Raw genomic sequence first — 22,497 nt, 5'->3', positions numbered from 1 at the left:
AGAAGACAAAGCAAGATATGGCCTTCTTTCTGGTACCCAAAGATGAATATGTAATTTTTAGTATAATATCTCTACTACTAAAAATCTATTAGGGTTCATCTGAAAATATTTTAGAAAGAATCATGATTCTTTAAAATCATATTGTTGAACAAACAAAATGAATTCAGAGATAATTAAGGCAAACAGTAGTGTTAGGGACATATCCACTAACCTTTGAAGGCTCTCTGAACCTTCAAAGTGGAGATGGAATTTTTTCTTACTGCACTGCTATTTTCATAGAAATATTACTACCAAAAAAAATCTAATTTACATATCTCTAATTACAAATAGAATAATATATAATATGGTCACAGACATTTTTTAAAGTAAGACTTTTTAATTCAACATGATTCTAAGGACATTAATAGAATCTTTAGAATTTTCAAATCACAATTCTGTACACAGTAAAAATTATTTGTCATATATTTAGGTACTTATTGATTAAAAACATCTGTGTATTTTTGGATGTTGTCTCTCATCTTCCATGAACTTGATCCATATATACAAGTTTCTTTAGAAAAAGGAAAGGCATTTATTTTCTAGATGTGAAATGCGAACACAGTGAGCAATTGATCATGTCTAAACAGGTAAGTGGTGAGTGCGTCCAAAGGCCTGTCTGGGCACAGGTGGTGTTTTCCCAAGCAGAACAATAGCTTTCTTGAAATTTTTAAATGATAAATAATACAGAAGTTGTTAAAAGTCTGTCGCGAAAAATATATATACAGTTATATGTGTAATAGAAAAAAAAATAGGCTTTGAAATGAGCCAGATACAAGTTATATTCACAGCTTCCTCAGTTACTTAGGCAGGTGACTGTGGGTAAGTCTGTCTCCACACCTGTAAAATGGGGATTTCAAAAAGATAAAATACCTGTTTCTCAACAGAGTATTCAATATTATTTCCTATCCTCACCTCCAAAATGAATGAGAAAGACACACAAAGAAGCACTGAAGAGCTTTGTAAAACTGCTTTCAGAAATGAGAAAAATATTTCTTTTAAAATAATTACACTAAATCAAAATATCAAATTCAATTTTAAAATCCAGAAATAGCTTTCTGTTTGGAAGCGAACATATTAATGGAAAAGTTAATTGTTTTACGCCTATGAGAAAATCTGCAATTTTCTCCCAAAGATGAATTTTAGAAGTTTTTCCATTGACTTAATTCTCAGTAAAAGTTAGCTTATAGTCAAATGTTAAAGATGAAATCCCCCCCAAATTTTATTCTTGTTATCTCTTCTTTCCAATCACTAATCATGTTCCAGATTTTGTTTTCCACAATTTGCATTAATACTGCAGGAACATCTATGAAATACTACAAATTTTGAGCATCCTTCACACACAATACCCAATCTTTGTCCTTTACTGTGACCCACTGGCCAAGGTCCACCTCTCTTGAGCATGTCCAATGACTTGAATTTTTTGGAAAAATACAAGATTTAAAAAAAAAACTTTCTAAGACTTTTAATGAAGGTTTGTGATGAGACAAGTCTATTAAATGGTAGCACATTTAATGAGTACCTAAATAATATTATTAACAGCCCAATAATTAGACCCCTTTGCCACATACACACAAAATGTCAAAGTAACAGAGTCATAATTTCCGGCAACACTAGTTATGGGTGCTCTGGTCTTAACTATTTTTTATTCTTTCTCCTTAACTTGATTAAGCCAGAAATAATGAGCAAATGTGAACCCTTCCTGGAACGCATTGTTTAATTTTCTTTTTAAAAATTGCACAGGTGGAATCCAGCAGTTTCTTGGCAATGGACTGAGATAGGATCCAAGAAATACAAAATATTCCATCAATTATCAACTAGGGATGAAATGTACAACAAAATTCTTCACATCGGTATTCACCCTCAGAGTCCGATTTGGCTAAAAAGCAGCTCCAAACATCATCCAGCTATGAAGAAAAGGATGCATCACCAAGCAGACAGAGTTTAAGTTTCCCCAAAGAGTGATAGCAGGGGATGTCAGAACTCTAAGTGGCCAAGTTAGAGCCATGGGGTTTATAGAGCAGTCATTGATCAGAAAAGGTCCTTGCTAAACTCTGTCCACTGCTCAGTGCAAGCTCACTTATAAGGGTAAGAGACTACAAAACAATGGGAAATTTGAGATTACTACCATATCGTAACACAGCAACACCAGTCTCCAGAAAACTGACATATTGGGATGGTGACTGCCACTGCTGAGAGCCAAGGAACTGTTGGTGTGAAGTCAGTAACTCTATATGCCCAAAGAAGCTGAGCTGAGAGGCAGCTCTGGGACCTTCTGACCATGTCAGTTCTCTAACCAACACCCTTCCAATGTCTGGAAAATCGAGCTTTCAAGGTCTCCCATAAGCTCATCTGGATCTGCCTTTCCAAGCTTTTCCCTTGACACCCTCATTCAAAGACCCAAGGTGTCACCGATGCTGCTTTCTTTACTCAAAATGCTTTCTTCCCACTGAAAGTCACCTTCTAACTCTGACTATTCCAATTTCATCTACCTGGCTAAAGCCTTCAGTAATTTCCAAGAAAAGGGAAAAGTACTGCTCTATATGACACACATTCATGTACTTGTGACATATATGTGCATATACACATTTTTGGGTAGTTTAGTGGATAAAAGAGGATCAGACACACATGGGTTAAAATCTTAGTCCTGCTTCATAGTTGTGGTATCTTGGGCAAATTTAATTGTATTTTGTGAGCCTTAAACTAAGTCTCGGCTATAAAGTGAAGATGATAATGCCTACTGAGAGCACTATTGTGAGAACAGAATGAAGTAGCCATACTTAAAAGTCTCTGGATTATACCAGGAGCTCAAAAAGAATATTATTAACAATGCCATCACCTCTCTAAAATTTATATAAATAAAATGGAAAAAATCCTGAACACAGACTCTTAAAATAATTTATTTTAACTGAATTAAAATTTAAAATTAAATATATGTCACTTACCATTTAGGAAAATGAAGGGAAAAAAGCAAACAAATCAAAGCAGCACAATGAAAAATAAAATAGAAACTTCAAGAAACAAGGCTAAACCTTGAAAGGAATTGGGGGAAAGGCCACACTTCCTTTGATGAGGGGAATCAGATCTTCCACAATCAAAAGATCCATGTATCACATATTTTAAAAGTTAAAAAAATTTTTTTTAGCCTAAACTAACAAAGTATCTTAATTGTTTTACTCCCACAATGTCATACCTTATTTATTTATCTGAATGAAAACTGTTCTTTTCTTTCAAATCTCCTTTCAAATTTATATCTCATCTTGTTCAGTGATAGTTGTCTTGTTTTCAAAATGTGCACATGTATCGCCCTTCAGATGCATATGTGAAGTGGGCTTACTTGTGAGTGTAAGACCCATCTTTCCTGTCGCTCTCAAAATGATTTCTGGAAAGATAGTGGGGGCAGGGAATCTTGGGTTCCACTCCTGCGTTGTGAACTATGGAAGTGAATTTGGAGTCCTCACCCTGCTTTTGCTGGTGGGTGCTCCCTTCCCTTCCTCCTGCTTGCAGACTGGGAGAACAGCAGCAAAAGCCTCCTTTCAAACAAGTTTGAGTCTGTGACCTTATTTCTACAACACCTTCCCCAAGCCATTCTCCCCTTGAAAGCTGAAGCAGGCTTATTCCAGGGAAAGAATTACTCACATGCAACTGGTCAATGGTTTCTTTCCCATCTGTTCCAGTCTGTCCACCGAAAGAGATGTAACAAACAAATGTGGTTGGAGTCCTTACCCTCAAGTAAATTATCATCTCTAAGTAGGAAAAAGTATAAATGTGCAGCAACAAAGAATGTGTGTCAGCTACACCACATTCATGTAGCTGATTTCATGCTCTCCTTATTTTCTCTTGCTCCATATCTGTATAAGTGGCCCCAGTACTTCTTAGATTACAATCTTCTTGAGGACACGACTGTGACTACTTTGGTGTTTGTTAGTCAGTTTGATTATTTGTTTAATCTCATGCAGAATTTATAAATGACTATAAAGAAAAGAGGTATTTATTAAAAGTATGTCTTTGACTTTTTGTAGTTACCCCCGAAGAAGTAGTAAGAAGGTGCCCTTCAGAATGAGATCCTAATTATCGTTTAGGACTGGATGCTAAGTACATCTTTTAGATTTATACAAAGCAGTATTCCAAGGGTGCGCTAAACCACTTCCTTCTAAATTTCATGTTACACCGAAGTGGTAAACAATCTTTTCTTCAAGTTGTTTCCTCTCTCATGGCCACCACTGACGCAGACATCAGCTGGAAGAGAGGCCGCCCAGGATTAGGCAGAGTGCGTTATGTGTAACTTGTCAGCTACTTGTAAACTCCGAAGAGAGTAAGTCAAATGTCAGGGACTGATTGTGAAGCTGAATTGCTTCCTCTTTTCTAGTTTCTCACAAAGCTATTTGAATTCAGCTTCCCCTCTCCCTAACAGCAGCCACTTCTGACGGAAGTCTATTCTCTCAGACTAGCTTCTATTTAGGAAAAAATTGCTTATATTGTTGTTCTCAAGCCTGTTGATAACTTTACACATGCTGAATTTTAAACAACAACACAAATACTTTCCTGTGGTATTTTCACTGCATTTCTCTATGCTCTGAATTCTATCTTTACCTCAAGAATATGAATTCAATAGTAAATTCACAAAGGGTAGTATCACAGAAAATATACACAGGATGTATTTCCTACTGTTATACAGTTGGAGTTATCACAATTTCACTGTAGCCTTTTTCTGGAATTTTGTCCCTAGGGCTTACTTAAAGGGCATATAAAATGTAGTGTTGTATTAATATTTTTAAATAAGTTTAAATATTGCAATATATATGACTATATTGATTTAGGCCTTTATGGGTCTTTAACATATGATTGCAGATTATATTCGAAATAACATTGAAAAATACTTTATACCTGATCAGCTTTTTCCTATTTCTTCACCAAAGCTAACAACAAAGAGTTCATTAGAATTGTTCTGAGGAATTATTCTTTAAAATATGAAATAGCTTTTTATCGCCATGCATAATGAATGCTTCGATTTCTAAAACATATTACCTCATGCATTAATAAACGACCAAAAAAAAACCATCTGAACTTCTACTGACACTTTACAGAATAGAGACTTCTGATTTTTTTATGATCTGTGGTATAGAATTGGATATGTTAGCCTTTTCAGGTGAGACCAGTTAACACACTTCTAAGTAAAATGCTCATGAGACACAAAAATATATCTGTGGCATCCAAGTTTTTATCCTAGAAAAACCTATAAGAAATTCTCATTCCTGTTTCTTCCCCAAATATCAGTTCTGCTCAGGTCTGGAGACTACTCTCCATCTCTTCCAGGTCTGCAGCAGAAGTAATTCTCCTTCTGTCACCATCAACCCTTAACCAGCGGAAACATCCCAAAAGCCTTGCGAAATAAACAGAATATAATCCAATGTAGAGCAATCCTGCCAGACACCGCCCATTCCTCTGCCTTTACTAAAGTCTGTATTTTAATTATATGTAGAGTCTACCTGGTAAAGACTTTCTCATCTTTCAAGACAGCTTTAGCACTCTTACCGCTATAAAGATTTTCCTGACGCCACCCCTCATCCTAGATAGAATTTAAAACTCCCCTTTTTTTGGTTCCCACTGTATGCTGTACAGACTGCCTATCAAACTCTATTGCATTCATTTATTTACATGTTTATCCCCTTTGCAGTAGACTATAAATGCACCAGGGTCTAAACTATGTTTTATTTAACTTTATGTCTGCAGTTCCTACCAAAGAGCTTGATATATTATATACGACAATATTTGCAGAATGGGAACAATGAATGGTGGCTGTACAAGGAGATAAATTTAAATTGGGTTTCCACAAAAACTTCAGAAAAGGTCTTTTTGTTACCTACAGAATAAATGTATTTTTCTGCTGCTCTGATTTAGACTCAAACACAAGGTAGTAGACAGACCTCCCTGTCCTCATTTGACTGGTCTACATTCACACAAGAGCCTTCAATAATTACCCTGACAAACATTTTCAGAGCAATCCCTAATCCTTAGAGTTGAAAGTTGCTCAAGTAAGGACTGTTTGCACAATATAAGACCATTTTTTATGGAGTCTCACAAGCACCTAGTGAGTTAACAATAGTAATGACCATGACCTGAGCTAACTCCAGCACTCCAGCTACACTGTCTTCCTGGGGTTAATCTCTTAAACTCCTCTGGCCTTTGTACCTCTGTGGAGTGAAGAAACTGTGTAAGCAATACCTACACGCCTCTATTTATATAATTTAACATGCTTATATTGCCCTTCTAAAACAAATATTTATTGAACACTTTTCTAGGCAGATTCAAAGAGGCAAAGAAACTTAACCAATACTTTTACTTTTTTAATTAAAGATTTCCAAGGTACAAAACCGTACTCCTTAAAGGCAAAGTCTCTAATTTTTTACAATATTTTTTGGGGGGAAGGAATGGGGTTTTGTGACTGTTATGTCTCATTAACTCACTTGTAATACCAGGCATTGTAATGAATGCTTTACTCATAAGTTCAAAGGCTTTGGGGATGTTGTATTAGATATATACAATAAGCTCAGAAACTAACATTGGTTTCATCATGACTCTAAACAAGGCAGGATTGTTCATTATGTGTAGACATATTACAGTATGTTGGGGTATTTCATCCCAGCCCTAATTCCAACACACTACCAATATGACAACCTTGTTACTTATATCCTTATTTTTAACGGCCCATTTTAATTACTTTGGCACTACAGACATTTACTAGTTAACTATTTATCAGAAGTAGCTATTATAATTAGTTATTATCTATCTTGAGTGTCTACACTCAATCTTAACACAAAATGTTATTCCTATGGGATACAGAAATTTTACTGTGGGATATTGAAAAACTTTTTCTGTGTACTCCAGTGGCGGGTCTCTCATCTCTAACGTTGCTTCTCAATAAGAAGTTAATAAAGCTACTTTATGAGCCAATTCTCTATCCTGACACTATGTCCCCAAGCTCCAGAGAACCTTCACATTTGCTATCCAACTCACTTGCACAAGCACCCACCCAAAACTCAGGAAGCTGGTTTCAAGAAGTCTGCCTTTCCCCTCGAGTTTCCTCTCCCCTCTCCCCACCCCATTCTGAGCCGTCATGTCTGCTTCTATGGAATTCTGAAGGAAGGCGACCCAGGTAACAGAGGCTGTGGAAGGAGGAAGGATTTTCTTGAAGTTCCCCACCAGACATCGAAATGCGTTTTACATGAAGAAAAATTACTAATAGAACCCACAATAGCCAGATTAAGAGTTAAAGGGCTTTAGTGGCTGGCTTGGGATCTTATCTTCTCTTTATAACTACTTTTGGGGGAAAAACTAATTGGGAATTGAACACATTTAAATTATAAACCAAAATTTATAATACAATTTATTTATAAGTTGTAGATCACTACAACATTACAATTCTTTAAGAATATGAGTAATCTTTTTTTTAAATTCTGACTTTTTTTAAGGAATTGAGAATACAGGAAGTTTATTTTCATGAGAAAATGGTGATAGGTTAGTTTTAAATTGAAGACGTTCATTAGGAGCAAGCCTACAATTTCCTTTCACCTCACTGTTTGTTCTGTTATTCTAACTAGTTTTTATTGGAAATCTAGTACGTGCCAAAAAGTTTTTTATGAGTGCTAGAAACACAGCAATGAGCAAGACAGTGGAGTCCTGATCTAACGGAGTTTACCTTCTAGGAGAAGGGGAGTAGGGAGCGAGGAACGGTAATGAATACAACAAATGAACAAGAGGATTCAGATACCGATATATAATATAAAGCACACATAATGAGGATGCGATATTGTGGGGCGGGAGAGTTACTCAGGGAGGCTGTTCTGAGGTGATGTTATGGGAGCTGAGTGTGAATGAAGGATGGATGAATGAATACATGAATGAGCAAAGCACTAGTGTAGGACTTTCCAGGGTTGGAGACTAACTGGAACCCAGGACCCAAGACAAGAAGGAGGTGGCATGTTTCAGGCCCTGGAAAGAGTCCACTGTCACTGGTGCTGGGTGAACGGGTGGAGATGGGAGGAGGTGAGATCAGTGTAGGCAGGGGTGATCCTCATGGTCTGTTGGATGCAGGTCAGAAGTTTCTCTTTCAGTGCAGTAGGAAGTCACTGAAGGATTTTAGGTGGGAGAGTGACTTGAGCTGATTTAGTCTTGCAAAGGACTACTGTGGCTGCTGAGAAGAGAACAGATTATAAAGAAAGGGGCCAGAGCAAAACCGTGGGTAATAATTTGGACACTACTATAAAAGAGAGATGGCTTAGATGAGTATGATAAAGGTAAAGATTGACAGAAAAAGATACAATTGAGATATCCTCTGGAAGAAGAGAGATAAAATGCATTTAATTTCCAAATATGGTTAATCCTATATATATTTTTCAAAGGGGATATCCATACTAAAAAAGTTTTAAAACATGCAAAAATTGAGAATATCAATTCAGAAGCTGACTTTCATTTAACTTTGATTTCTGTATTCCAGAAGGATCAAGGGCATAAATTGGGTTGGGGTGCGGCTTAGAGGTGAGGTCTGGGGTTGCTGTGGAATTTCTCCGTTTCCAGGCCCATAAAATCATTTGCACATGCCATCTTCTGCACATGAAACCTGGCCAGGAAATGCACTTGGTTGTTGATATGTGACATGTAACTTTTTCAACTTGGCAATAACATTCACGCTTACAACCAAAGCATAGTGCCTGAAACCAAGTTCCTCCTCATCCCTGGCAGAACACAGAGTACACGTTCCTGGGAGATGGGATCCAAATGGGGCTCTGCCAGAAAGGTGGTTCTGGACTCACACAACTAACAAGCCGATAGAAAACGCTATTTTAATTGTATAACTGCTGTTATTTTGGCCCTCTTATACACCTTTTGGCATAGTATATGATGTAAAAAATAGTCTCTTTGCTCAGGAACTTAAAGCTCGGTTAGGCAGATAGGCAATTAAGTGTAAGACACTGTAGGTAGAGCAAGCAGCTAAAACTCAGGCACAGCTTCCTGGGACTTACAGATGTATATGGAAACGTAAAAACCAATTTGGTGAGGGCCAGTCATTGAAAAGAGCCACAAAAGGACGCAAGATGTTGAGGAGCTAAAAAGATTAAAGAGAGGCCTACTAACACGACTACTCTAGTAGCAAACATTAACTATACTTCAATAAAGCTACAAAAATAAAACTGATTGTGGAAATGGGTACACAACTCGGTGAATATACTAAAAGCCACTGAATTGTACACTTTCAATGGGTGAAATGTATGGCATGTGAATTCTATCTCAACAAGGCTTTTGTTTTTTAACTGTCTGCAGGGGACCATGCTGTTATGCTCCATGGAAGTGGAGGGGAAAGGCACCATTGAGGGGTTCTGAGGTGTCTTTCGCAGACAGAGATGGGGCATTGGGCCTGGGGCAAGTAATGTAACCTTTTGGGGTCTCAGATATTTCATGTGCAATGCAGAGGCAATCATAATAATACTGACGGTCTCACAGGGTGTCGTAAGGATTACATGGAATTACACAGATCAAGCGCTTACAGTAGTCCTTAGCAGTACTATTTCGTTAAATATAGTGTCCCTTTGTTAAAAATATGCTTATTCCCAATAGAAATAAAACCAAAAATAAGTAAATGGGACCTAATCAAACTTACAAGCTTCTGTACAGCAAAGGAAACCATAAACAAAATGAAAAGACAACCTAAGGACTGGGAGAAAATATTTGCAAATGATGCAACCAACAAGGGCTTAATTTCCAAAATATACAAATGGCTTATATAACTCAATATCAAAAAACAAAACAAAAAACCAAAAAAAAACCCAATCAAAAAATGGGCAGAAGATCCAAATAAACATTTCTCCAAAGAAGACATACAGATGGCCAACAGGCACATGAAAAGATGCTCATCATCGCTATTATTAGAGAAATGCATTCAAAACTACAGAGAGGTACCACCTCACAACAGTCAGAATGGCTATTATTAAAAAAGTCTAAAAATAATAAATGTTGGAGACAGTATGGAGAAAAGGGAACCCTCTTACACTGTTGGTGGGAATGTAAACTGGTGCAGCCATTATGGAAAACAGCATGGAGGTTCCTTGAAAAAAAACTAAAAACAGAGTTGCCATATGATCCAGCAATCCCACTTCTGGGCATATACCCAGACAAAACTATAATTGGAAAAGATGTATGCACCCCTATGTTCATAGCAGCACTATTTACAATAGACAAAACATGGAAACAACCTAAATGTCCATTGAAAGATGAATGGATAAAGAAGATATGGTGTGTGTGTGTGTGTGTGTGTGTGTGTGTGTGTGTATCTACCTATCTAGATACGAACTAGAAACGAAACTGAGTTATTGGTAGTGAAGTGGATGGACCTAGAGACTGTCATACAGAGTGAAGTAAGTCAGAAAGAGAAAAATAAATACCGTACACTAACACATATATATGGAATCTAAAAAAAAAAATGGTTCTGAAGAACCTAGGGTCAGGACAGGAATAAAGACGCAGACGTAGAGAATGGACTTGAGGACACGAGGAGGGGGAAGGGTAAGCTGGGACGAAGTGAGAGAGTGGCATTGACATATATATACTAGCAAATGTAAAATAGATAGCTAGTGGGAAGCAGCTGCATAGCACAGGGAGATCAGTTCGGTGCTTTGTGTCCACCTAGAGGGGTGGGATAGGGAGGGTGGGAGGGAGACGCAAGAGGGAGGAGATATGGGGATATATGTATATGTATAGCTGATTCACTTTGTTATAAAGCAGAAACTAACACAACATTGTAAAGCAATTATACTCCAATAAAGATGTTAAAATAAAAATATCCTGTAATAAACCATAATGGAAAAGAATATGAAAAAGAATATATGTATAACTGAGTCACTCTGCTGTACAGCAGAAATTAACACAACATTGTAAATCAACTATACTTCTATAAAATTTTTTTAAATGCTTATTGCAAATTTCAAATGTACACACATCCACATTCCCAAGGTCAAACGATATACACACAGACACACATGCAGTTTTTTTTTCAAATATCTATCTACATCTCTACTGTTCTTAAGGTTCTAACAATGCAACACAAACAATAATGACACAACACTTAGAAGATACTTAAGATTAGGAGGAAAAAATCACATTTGAAAAATATAAACAAAGCAAAAATTAATATAGTGTCTAAGGATAATGCAGACCAACATAAACACCCTTCTGGGAGAGTATAGTGAGAGGTGTGATAATAGGCATGATAGAGCCGATTATTTAAAAACGGCGGGGCTGAAGAAACTTTCATCGCCCTTGCTGTTGATTTAAGAAAACCTCCAGAAGAGAAAAGCAGGCTCAGTTCTCCAGAGGGCATTAGGAAGCGCTGGACTCAGAGCAGAACCCAACGGGCCTCTGCAGTGCTGTGTGGCAGCAGGAATCATCCTTACCCTCCGCCTTTGCCCCTCGTTTGTTCCCCAGGCCTTGTGTTTCAAGATTTTTGAACATGACCTATTATCCTGTTAACTACTCTGCAAGGCAGGCATTCTTATTATTTTTCCAATGATTTTCCAATTGCAGCTCAGAGATATTCCCCCATTTGGTCCTCTAATTCCAAAAATGGGACTCTTCCTCCTACACTCCATATTTGTTACTTAAAGTTCTTTAGAGCTATCATTAAACATTCATAAAAACATTTTTTCTCAGATGCCGATTTTCCTTACTTAGGGAGATCAAAAGAAGACTTTTAAAAGTCAAGGATAGTTTATATTTTTGAGGCTGTAACAGAAGATTCCAAACTGGTATTTTCTGGTAAAGTCTGGATTTGCTTCACAATTTTTCCTAGTAACAAAAGCTATGTTGCAAACATGATAATGTCACTGTAGCCTCATTCAGAATATTACTCACTCTTTCTGTTGCTTTGCCACTTCAGCACTCGGGAAAGTTTGAATTTCCCAGTAGTGTGACCATGACACTATTTTTGTATCTTCAGCGTCCACTTATTTTCAATTTAGTGAATCTACGGTTGAGCTGAATTTTGAAAGCTTGCTGGAAAAAAGGAGCTGGATTTTATTATTAAAAGATTTTAAGAATAAAAAATTTTGATATATAAAGAAAATATGTTCTTAAGAAGAAAGCAAACATAAAACATACTATTTCTTCAAGTTTTCCTCCATTTAAATACCAACATCATCTTAATCCCTCAAAGCACATACTTGTGAATAGCATAATATTAATATTTTTGATTGTGGAATGGATTATAAAATTATTTGATAAGCACTAGCTACAAATTTACTTCATGACTGATCGCAAGTTTATGTGAAATTCAATAATAATAATACCAAAAATGTAAGGTCATCAAAGAAAATCTGGATTCAAGAAATGGGGGGAAAAAAAGAGCTCAAACTAGAGCTTTAATCGTCTCCTAGGTATAACATGATTAGGTTAGGCACACAAGCAGGGAGTTACTTGTCTTAGGCATAAAAAATGTCAAAGTAATCAAAAAGTATAAATAAAAACATGGATCACAGAGAAATTTACTAATTCCTATTACCCTTTCATCAAACTGCTAAAGAAAGTTCTATTTCAAGAAAAGAAAAATACCAATGTGGGAGGGGGAGTGGGATGGGAGAGGAGGAGACCTACCCCTTTGGTGGGTGGTAGCTGGTAGCCCCAGGGTCCAGCTTCCCTTCAGCGAGCTTTTTATATCAGAGGCACCAGAGCTGTTCCCGCTTCTTGTGCCCCAACAGGTCCCTTCTTTCACCGCCAAGCTTCTCTCAGGTGTGGTCTGAAAGAGCCCTTCCATTCCCTCCCGATCGACTGAACTCCCTAACCTTTTGTGTCTTATTTTCATCATCTCTCACCAAGGTTTCCAGCGACTTTGTTCTTGCCAAACTGGAGGACTAATCTCCCATTGATGCTAAATCCTTCCATTTGAAACATTTTTTCCTTCCTTGGCCTCAGAAACTTTAACTATGTTTTAGTTAGCCGCTTCTAATGATCCTTCTCATTCCACACGGCACAGTGTCTTAAAACACACAGATTTTGGAAGCAGATGGACTTGAGTTCAGACCCTTCCAGCTGCCACATTCTAGCTCTGAAGGTTAGGGCAGGTAACTGAACTTCTCTTAGTCCCATTCTTTCCATTTGTAAAATAGGGATGATAAAAGTACCCACCTCATCTGGTTGTTACAAGGAGTGAATAAAGCAATACATGTAAATGTTTCATGGCACAGTTCAGTGCCATAAAGGCAAGCCCTTGTGACATCAGTTACATGTATTCTATAATCAGGTTCTCTCCTCAACTTGTCCCAAAAAACTATTTTATAGTGTCAACACTTGTTTATTTAGCTAACACTGAAATCACTAGCTTAAATGTGCTATGGGAACTCTAAATTCCTAATGCCCAAAATTGCATGTATCCTCCATCTATTAAAACTTCTATAAGAAAATCATTTCAACAAAAATACTAGATGTGCCTCCAGGACACAAAGAAGTAGAACTATTTTATTAATATTATTTTATTCCCTAAACCTATTTTTTTTTCCTAAACCTATTAGAAGACTTTATCAAACCTGAATAAGTTGAATGACAACACAGCTAATTCCCAAAGGCTGGCACAGCATTTCAGAAATCCTAAGTACATAGAATAAATATGATTTGACAACAAAAAGACGTCTTCTCACCTTTTCCCTTATCTGTTTCCCTGATATAAGTTGTCCATATGTAAATACATATATATATGTGTGCACGTGTATTTATATACTCAGGGATGTAGGGATCTATTTAAGAATTTCACTAGTGTCCAATTGAATGTCTTCATGCACTTAAGCCATGGGGTTTAAATTATAACAGTCTTGTGTTTAAGCTGTTGTCTAAACAACATATAAACAGTTTATTATAAAGTGAAAAAATTAAACACTCAATTCCTATGCTTAAAAGATATTTTAAGGAGGCCAAGATTTAAGCAGTATTTTAAATATATTATCATATATAAGTAATATTTTCTACTCATGACTTTGAATGCTTTAAATAGATACCTCCTTTGTTCTCCAAATGGTATGATATGCAAAATGTATTTTTCACTTAAATGAGGAAGACAGCATTGCTAATTAAAACAATCTATATTAAAGAGAAATCTTTTAAAACCTGAAAAAAAAAAAAAAAAAAAAAAAAAAAAAAAAAAAAACTTCTGGCCTTTTCTATTTAAGTCAAATGACTTAGTAGAAAAGGCTATCTATCTCTTTGGTGATAGAGTAAATCTCATTAATTCACGATTTATGAGGCAGTATACGTAATGGTTAAAGGCTGCTTACGTTCAATTTCCAGTTCTGTAACGTATCGCTACATGACCTAGGACAAATAACTTAAAACTCTTTGTGCCTCAGTTTCCTCAATTGTAAAACAGGAAGAGTACTAGTGCCAACCTCATATAATGCTTAGTAGGTATTATATTAATGTTTATTAATACGTTTATTAAACAAAATAAAATTTACAGTGTGACCTTTGTATTGATTTAAATAGAAAACTAATTCAGTAATACTTTCATAGCGCAAAACAGGGTGTTTTTTATTAGTTCCTCTTCTTTCCTTTGAATTCTCATTGCCACTACCACTGTCCACGCTCGTGACCCAGCATAACCAGATGATGGTAAAAGCTGCCCACCCTGCCTCTCTAAACCGATCTCCCGAATTCCAGGCATTCTTCTACTTTAATCCATTTTTTATTTAAACCCTAATTGCCAGATCAATCCTTTGGAACAATCCTTTCTTATTGTGCCCTTTCGGACTACTCCATTGGTGACTCCCACCAATTCTCAGACAATATAGAACTACCTCACCTTCAATCGGCTTATCTAGTTCCCTATGCCCAGGGGCAGGTCTTACCTAAGTGGAACTCCCAGGGTTCCCTTCAGGTCTTTATTCTTGTTCTTTTCCCCTGCCTAGAATACGCCACATCCTATTTCTTCAAATCTTATCCATCTTTCAACAAACAAGTCTGATTCCACTTGCTCTGTGGAGTCTTTTCAAGCTAAGGCCCTCACCCACAGCTTATGCAATACTACCTAGTATCCTAGAGAAGAGGAGACTTTCTTCTACATACAACTTGGTTCTTACCATAAGGTTCATTTTCAGACCGTTATCTACATGCTTCACGTGTACATATCTTGCCTGGTATTTCCCGTTGCACAATCTCAATACTGTGCATATGGTAGATAAGGTGGAAGCAGGTGAGTTCATAGATGAATGATGATCCTGATGGGGGATAAGTAGGGTTTGTTCAATTTTTTTTTTGCTTTAATTTCACCGCTGGATGATTGAATGGGCATTCATAGTCATGAATGTGATACTATTTTGGCCACATTAATGAACATACCTAAACTAGAATCAAATAGTTTAATAAGTTCAACTCAAATGTATATTCATATCTGTGTGCAGAATGCTCTTTATTCATGTTCACCAAATTAATGTCTATGTGAAGGAAAGGTACAGTTAAATACCTAACGATTTTTTGTATAAAAAATAAAAGCCTTACATACTCAATACTATTGAAGTGGAGGCGCTTACAAGCTCTTTATAGGGAAGAAATGGTGGTGGAGGTGCTGGTTACACCTTCTTTCTAGTGGTTTACGTCCACATACAATACTGAGAAGTTCTGCAAGTGTGAAATGCTATGAGAAAGACCAAAATAAAAGTCTGGTCTGCACTCTCAGTCCTACATTAGTTCCCATGTCTGAGGATCTTTTCTTAGTAACCCAGGAGGAAGAAAAGAAAGCCAGAAGGAAACGGTAGCCGAAGTTTTCCCTTCAGGATGGAAAGATAAATGTTTGTAAGCGGTTTCAAGGCAATGACGCTTCAAATGAAGTAAAAATTTAATTAATGGAATTTCTTCCACAAATAATTTTTATAGTAAAGAAAATAGGTTAGTACTATGGGTTTAGTAATAATAATAATAGTAATAATAAAAACAATAACAGCAACAGCAGCAGTAGCAGCAACAACAACCAGAAATGTATCTGGGTCCTAACAGAGCTAACCTCATCTCTCAACTAGTGGGATCCAGAAACCCACCCAGACTTAATGATTTAGTATCTGAATTTTAACAAGATGCCTACATCCAACTTTAGGACACACTTTCCTAATCCATTTACATCTACACTAAAAAATGATCATAAATGTTTCACTGAATAATGATCCTTCGTGCTTCCCAATCCTCAAAGCAAGGTCCAATTTTTATTCTTGTACTCAAACTCTTAAATTCCTTTTTCTTAAATAACAAAAGCAGAAATAACAAAGGATACCCTGCTTAACAAGCAATTAACTAAAACTTCCAACTAATGAAAAATCTGTTCTGAGTAATGAACATTTTACAATTTCTATCTGACTCTGCTTCAATCCACAAAGATATGCCTATAAGATACATGTTTTCAGACCCTACACACACAATGACTTTCCTGAGCTGAGAGACTCAACACAACAGTGCAAGCTGCCAGGAGAGAAACCAGACCCTGGAGTAGCCATAAGGAGTCAGTACTGAAGAGGTCACAGTTGGCTTCTGGCTTCCTTCACGTACAGCCAATGATTCTGCGTCTCAAAAATGCTAGATACGTATCAAAGCTAAAATAACATAAATTGCAGATTAAAGCAGAATCTATTGGCAGGAGTTATCTACACAGGATCCTACTCGGGAAACAAAATGACACTGCAAGATGACATCCCAAAGCATTACAGAATGAGGAAACTGGACACGTCACTGACAGTCCAACTTTTTGCTAAATTCCAGAGAACAGTCCTCTGAATTTTAAGGCGATTTCCTTGTCCCTTCTTAAGGAGAGGGCTTATGGAAGCTAAAACTCCCATACATCCAGCGGCTACCCAAAATTCATATTTAAGTATTTCAAATTCTCAGATATTCGGTGTCATCTGAATTCAGAGAGTATTTGTACATACATTTTTTTCTAGACTAATTTGCTCTTCAGTTTCAGAAAAATGTGCTTAAGCCATGCAAACAAAAAACAGAGAAAAAAACAAACAAACAAACGTTTCCCTCTGGTTAAGTTTATTAATCAGAGTAAATGCAGTTCTATCTTATCATCTTTCTATGAGGAAACTTCTGTTCTTTTTTTAGATTTGGAGAATTGCTTTTCCTGACAGAACCTCCAGAACTGAGAACCCTGAACTGCAAACTTGTCCTTTGTCCTAGTTGTTTACCAGCCTTATCAGGGCACACATGGGTTGGCAATGTGATTCTAAGATAAAAATTCCTAAGATATAATTAGATGTTTTTCCAAGAAATATCACCAATGCAATGAAAATTTGTTTGCTCTCTTCTCCTTCATATTTAAAGATAATGATCTCACAATTTCTTGCCATTTAATCATTTTCTTTTAGATAAGTGAGAAACATTAACTTGGCACCGAAGAAAAATACATACTTTTAAAATAAACAATACTGAAAACACAGATCTTATCTTAAAACTTCTGTGACATTTAAATAAACACACTTTTCTCCAACAACACACTTCTTATAGCTTAGAACAACATAAATATAATGAAAATAATGTTATACCCCTGAATTTAACTATAAATGATAAATGACAGAAAGATATAGTCCAAGCTAGTGATGCCCAAGCTTTCTTACAGTGCCTTTCAGACTCATTAGTTCAATTCTGAACAAAGGGGATAAAAAGAGAAAAGTAGAAAATCACAAATGCATATTTGCTAAGCTTCAGAAGAACACTCTCTAGCCCAGTGCAAGAAGTGCTGTGAAAATATCTCAAGTTCTCTACTGAACTCCATCTTTGCTAGAGACTAAAAACCAGTTTTGCAAAAAAAAAAAAAAAAAAAAAAAACTTCTACTGCCACCTGCTGGTAACTTATAGTCAGTGGTTCTCAAAGATGCTTGAATGACATAAATTCTAAATTAAAGCAGAATCTTTTGCCTTTTAAAGGAAGAACATTAGATACAATATATGTTTCAAGAAATACAGACTATCACATTTTCCTGATGCTGACTGCTTCCCTCACTGACACACTGCCCTGAAAGGAAGTCAGAGGCCATTACGTTTTCATTCTTCCCCTTTCCACAAAAGCCATTCGACTTAGTCCTAGGCCAGCAATAAAGATTTAAAACCAAATGGTCTTGGCAGACCTGTCTGCAGAGTATTCACAACTCAAACACTTGAGGTCAGCTAGAGAAATTTTACTCTTTTAGCCAAAGACCCACAGGCCAAACTGTATTTTTTAAGACTTCTCTATAGGAAACAAACTGTAAGAATGTGAACATATAGTTGATGGAGGATCCCAAATGAGAGGTCCAAGACTGGAACTGGAATCCCCCCACTGGCAAGATTCTGTAACTGGAGATATAAACGTGATTTTAAAATTCATAAATGAAAGGGTAGGCCCAAGTTCCTGCAGTCAGCTTCATTCCTTTTTTTGGAGAGTCGAAGAATTTTTCAAAGGCTTTGCTAAAAGGTTTTAAGGGAGAAAATTATTCTCTTTAATTTAGAGAGTATTTTTAAAAATCAAAGTAGATAGGTAAAACATTTTGAGCAAACAGTACTTTCTATCCACAACCTATCAACAATTCTTCCTGCCAAAAATAAACTACGGAAGTTCCTTTTTAGTTATGTCACGTGACAAGTCATACATTGTAGGATTTTTCATGCCACGTTGCTTTATCTATTCTAAAAATATACTGAATAACATGGATTTGACTATTTTCTCCAAAATTAATGTTAAGTATAATGTGAATCTGAAGGCAGTATCCCAAGATATAAATCCTGTCTTTTTTTACATCCCTAGACATGAGCAAATTTGTCTGCTAGGACACTGAAGATTTGTCTGTAATTCTATGGTTCTATAATTAAGACTTGTACAAATTCTGCTGCCAAAAAATCACCAGAGTGGGTGGTGAATACAGCCAAGTAAACTCTAATTATGGAAGGCGGGTTTTCTAAGATCTTAAATACAAGAAGCAAAGGCAAGATCAGACAACTAAGATAGCTACCAAGGCAATATAAATAGTCTTGTCAAACTCAATGTAAGCCCCCCTTTGGTAACAGCTGTTACCTCTCATAGTTCATAGGTACTTTAAAAGCACAATCTGGGATCTTCTACTTAGAATTCAGCACTTCATTGTTCCCTAAAAAAGAGTTATGGAACTTACTCATGTCATTTTCACTCCTGGGACCAAAAAAGGCAAGAGAAGTCCAATGTCCCAGATAATCTTCCATTTTATATTTCAGCTCCTCCTCTAGTATTATTTTTAAAGGTTCTGTTTGGAGGTCAATAGAATGCCATTAGCATTCTAAAATGCGTGCAACTCCTAAGTGTAAGGACGGCACAATAAATTTACGTAAACTGAACACATGCATACACCAGCATGCAATCAGGCACCAGCATTTTCTGCACTTCAGATGTGCACCCATCTACCCAGAAAAGAGGAAATTTTATAAAACAATTTTACAAAGTTTTCTCAATAATAACATTATATAGTGTATTCTTCCAGTTGAAACTGTAATTACAGTCTTCAAGTAGAAGTGATTATGCTTTTTCCTGTTTGCTTATATAGATGTCTATGCCCATCTTACTCCTAATCAACAAACTGCATGAATTTCTCATTTGAGCCCACCCCAAATATCACCTCCTCTGTGAAGACTTCCCTTACCTTTGCAGAAATATTAAGTCCTCAACTATATTCACAAATAGTCTGTGTTCACACTAATTACACTGCATTAGAGTTACTTGTATGTACATCTACTGTTCCAGACTGTGAATACCTTATGGACAGAAAAGGCATTTAATTTCATCTTTTTGATCTGCCTTCCGGGCTTTAAATTGTATGCTTTAAAACGCATGTTAATGAATGACTCAATGTTTTTCACACTATTTCTTCTGCCATAGAAATGGTTTTTCAAAAAAGAATGTTCTACCAAACTGTATTCTATAATATTAAATGAAGCAAAATATATTATCCAGATGTCTTAAAGTATATATCATTCTGGGCTTCCCTGGTGGCGCAGTGGTTAAGAATCCACCTGCCAATGAAGGGGACACGGGTTCGAGTCCTAGTCCGGGAAGATCCCACATGCCGCGGAGCAACAAAGCCCGTGCACTACAACTACTGAGCCTGTGCTCTAGAGCCCGCAAGCCACAACTACTGAGCCCCCGTGCCACAACTACTGAAGCCCGTGCACCTAGAGCCTGTGCTCCGCCACAAGAGAAGCCACCGCAACGAGAAGCCCGCACAGGGCAACGAAGAGTAGTCCCCACTCATCGCAACTAGAGAAAGCCTGCGCGCAGCAACAAAGACCCAATGCAGCCAAATATAAATAAATAAATAAATAAATAAATAGTATATATCATTTTAATGCCCTCCATATAAAGGATCTGTAACAGAGCATATATTATTCAGATTAAATTAAAATGTGCTCATTTTAACATATATACACGTTAGTAATACATAAATTGACAATATGATGCATCAAGATAAGCAGCAGTTATTTTCTTGTAAGTGGTGACACTAAGGTATTTCTCTGTAGAAAGTTCACAAAATACACTTTTTAGACCTGACACTCTCATTTCCTCTTACTGCTCTCCTTCCCCATCCTCTTCCACTACAATTTAAACAAGCTTATTTCAACTAAATTGAGATTAAACTTTACTTATACATTCAACCCAAGGATCACAGAAGAAGAAACATGAACATCACATGAAAGTGGGAAATCCCAGCGCTCTCCTACCTGTGTACCTAAGCTGGCTGCCATCATGTGAGTCAGAAGTTTAGCTGCAAACATGGAATACCTGGCACAGAAGATATGGGAAAGAACAGCCAAGCAGAGACCTGTAGAAACAAAAAAGCCCATGTGTGGTTTTACAATCCATGAATAAACAGAAGCATGGTAAAATCTTTGGAAAAGGTAAGCACATAAGGCCGCATAGCACAACATCTCAGGGAACATTCATGTTCCAATTTTAATCCACTCCACTTGACAAGACATATAAAATCCTCACACTTATTACGCCCAAAGTTTAACTTCAAATTTCAAATATCTACTTGTTTACTTCCCTACTAAAAAGAAAGCACAAATTAAGCAGATTAATAATTTAGACAAGTTTTACTGTTTAAGAAAAGAATCAAATTCCAATCTAATTTTCCATGATCAGGTGGCTTGGCTAAATAGAGATATTTAGGGAGGTGAATAGGATTTTTCAGGCATAAAATTGTGAATGGTGCTACCAAAACTCAGGTTTGGTAATTACCCCATTTTGTCTACTAGAAATAATTATGTAATTACAACAGTGGTGATTATGAATTTTTAAAGCAACCTTATGCTCCTGGGTGCCAAAACCAGGAACAAAATGTGTTCTTTCTCACTGAGATGATTTTTAACCTAAACATCTACATTTCCAAGTAGTGTGAAGAACATTATTCTTATCTTCTTTAAATCTACTTGAATTCACCTACCTATACTACTTCAAGGAGAAGATCAGAATCTCAGGACTATCCCATAAATCTTTTATCTTGCAACTTGTATAAATTTCTTTTAATGTTAGGTTTTAAATGTAGAACGTATATATATTTTAAAAATATTTCCTGCCTTTTAAAATTTAAATGTGCTGCACAAAGTAACCTATTTGCTTTACCACTTAAGCCTTTTACTCCACTCTCATCCTCAGTAGGGTTATTTCGTCTAAGAAGTGTTGAAACATAACAACTGGCTTTTGTATGCTGCTTTGCCCTGTACTCCGCATGCATTAGCTCATTCATCAACGCCTCCGTGGCAAACAGGAGATGCTGCATTTGTTTAACATTTTGTTTCTTCATTATCTTTTCTGAAGCCATGGAACAAACTTCTCAAGTACGTACACCACATGTTGGCATAAGTGGACTGGGGGCATCTGCAAAATGCCCACACGGGGTCTGTGACTAATTGTCAGCACAAAAATGCCTCTCAGAAATCCTTCTGGGAAAAGCTTTCAGTATGTTTAGGTTTGCATTAGGTAGACAAAGTTCCACACAGGAAGTGAGGCTTTGCATTAGCCAAGGCTTTCAGCCTAGAAATTTGGCCAAGAAATCCGGAGTAATCCACTTTTAGGAAGGCTGCCATGAGGTGTTCTGGGACAGGTGCGCAGGTCCTGGGGCTGCCTGCCCAATCCTCCCACACAGCTACACAGTATAGCCAGAAACTGCATTTTTACTTAGGTAGCTTATAAACTATTTAAGCTGCTGCTCCAAACTCAAAAATGTACACTTTGAACTTCCTGTGATGGTCAGAGTCACCTTAAACTGAATGTTCAGGTTGAGTGTGAGAGTGTGTGTATGAGTGCGTGTGTGGGGGTCTGTGTGTGTTACCACACTGACTTAAAAGCAAGGCCTTGGAAGTCTCATTTCATTGCCGGCCACATGATCACAAATATGTGCTTTACTGTGAGTTTACTGTGGTGGACGGTAACAATGT

The 22,497-nt window shown here is 36.8% G+C and overlaps 1 protein-coding gene across 1 annotated transcript in view; it reads right to left on the bottom strand.

The window, feature by feature from the left end:
• Window positions 1-22,497, bottom strand: part of ADGRV1 (adhesion G protein-coupled receptor V1) — a 531,821-nt gene that overhangs the window by 275,068 nt on the left and 234,256 nt on the right. Inside the window, exon 83 of the mRNA XM_059919079.1 lies at window positions 20,779-20,879. Coding sequence (XP_059775062.1) covers window positions 20,779-20,879 — 101 coding nt within the window. The remainder of the gene's footprint in view (window positions 1-20,778; window positions 20,880-22,497) is intronic.

This window comes from Balaenoptera ricei, chromosome 3, assembly GCF_028023285.1.
Source record: "Balaenoptera ricei isolate mBalRic1 chromosome 3, mBalRic1.hap2, whole genome shotgun sequence".
Lineage (NCBI taxonomy): Eukaryota > Metazoa > Chordata > Mammalia > Artiodactyla > Balaenopteridae > Balaenoptera > Balaenoptera ricei.
The sequence above is the reverse complement of the archived record's forward strand: the minus strand, read 5'-3'. Positions and strand labels throughout refer to the sequence as shown.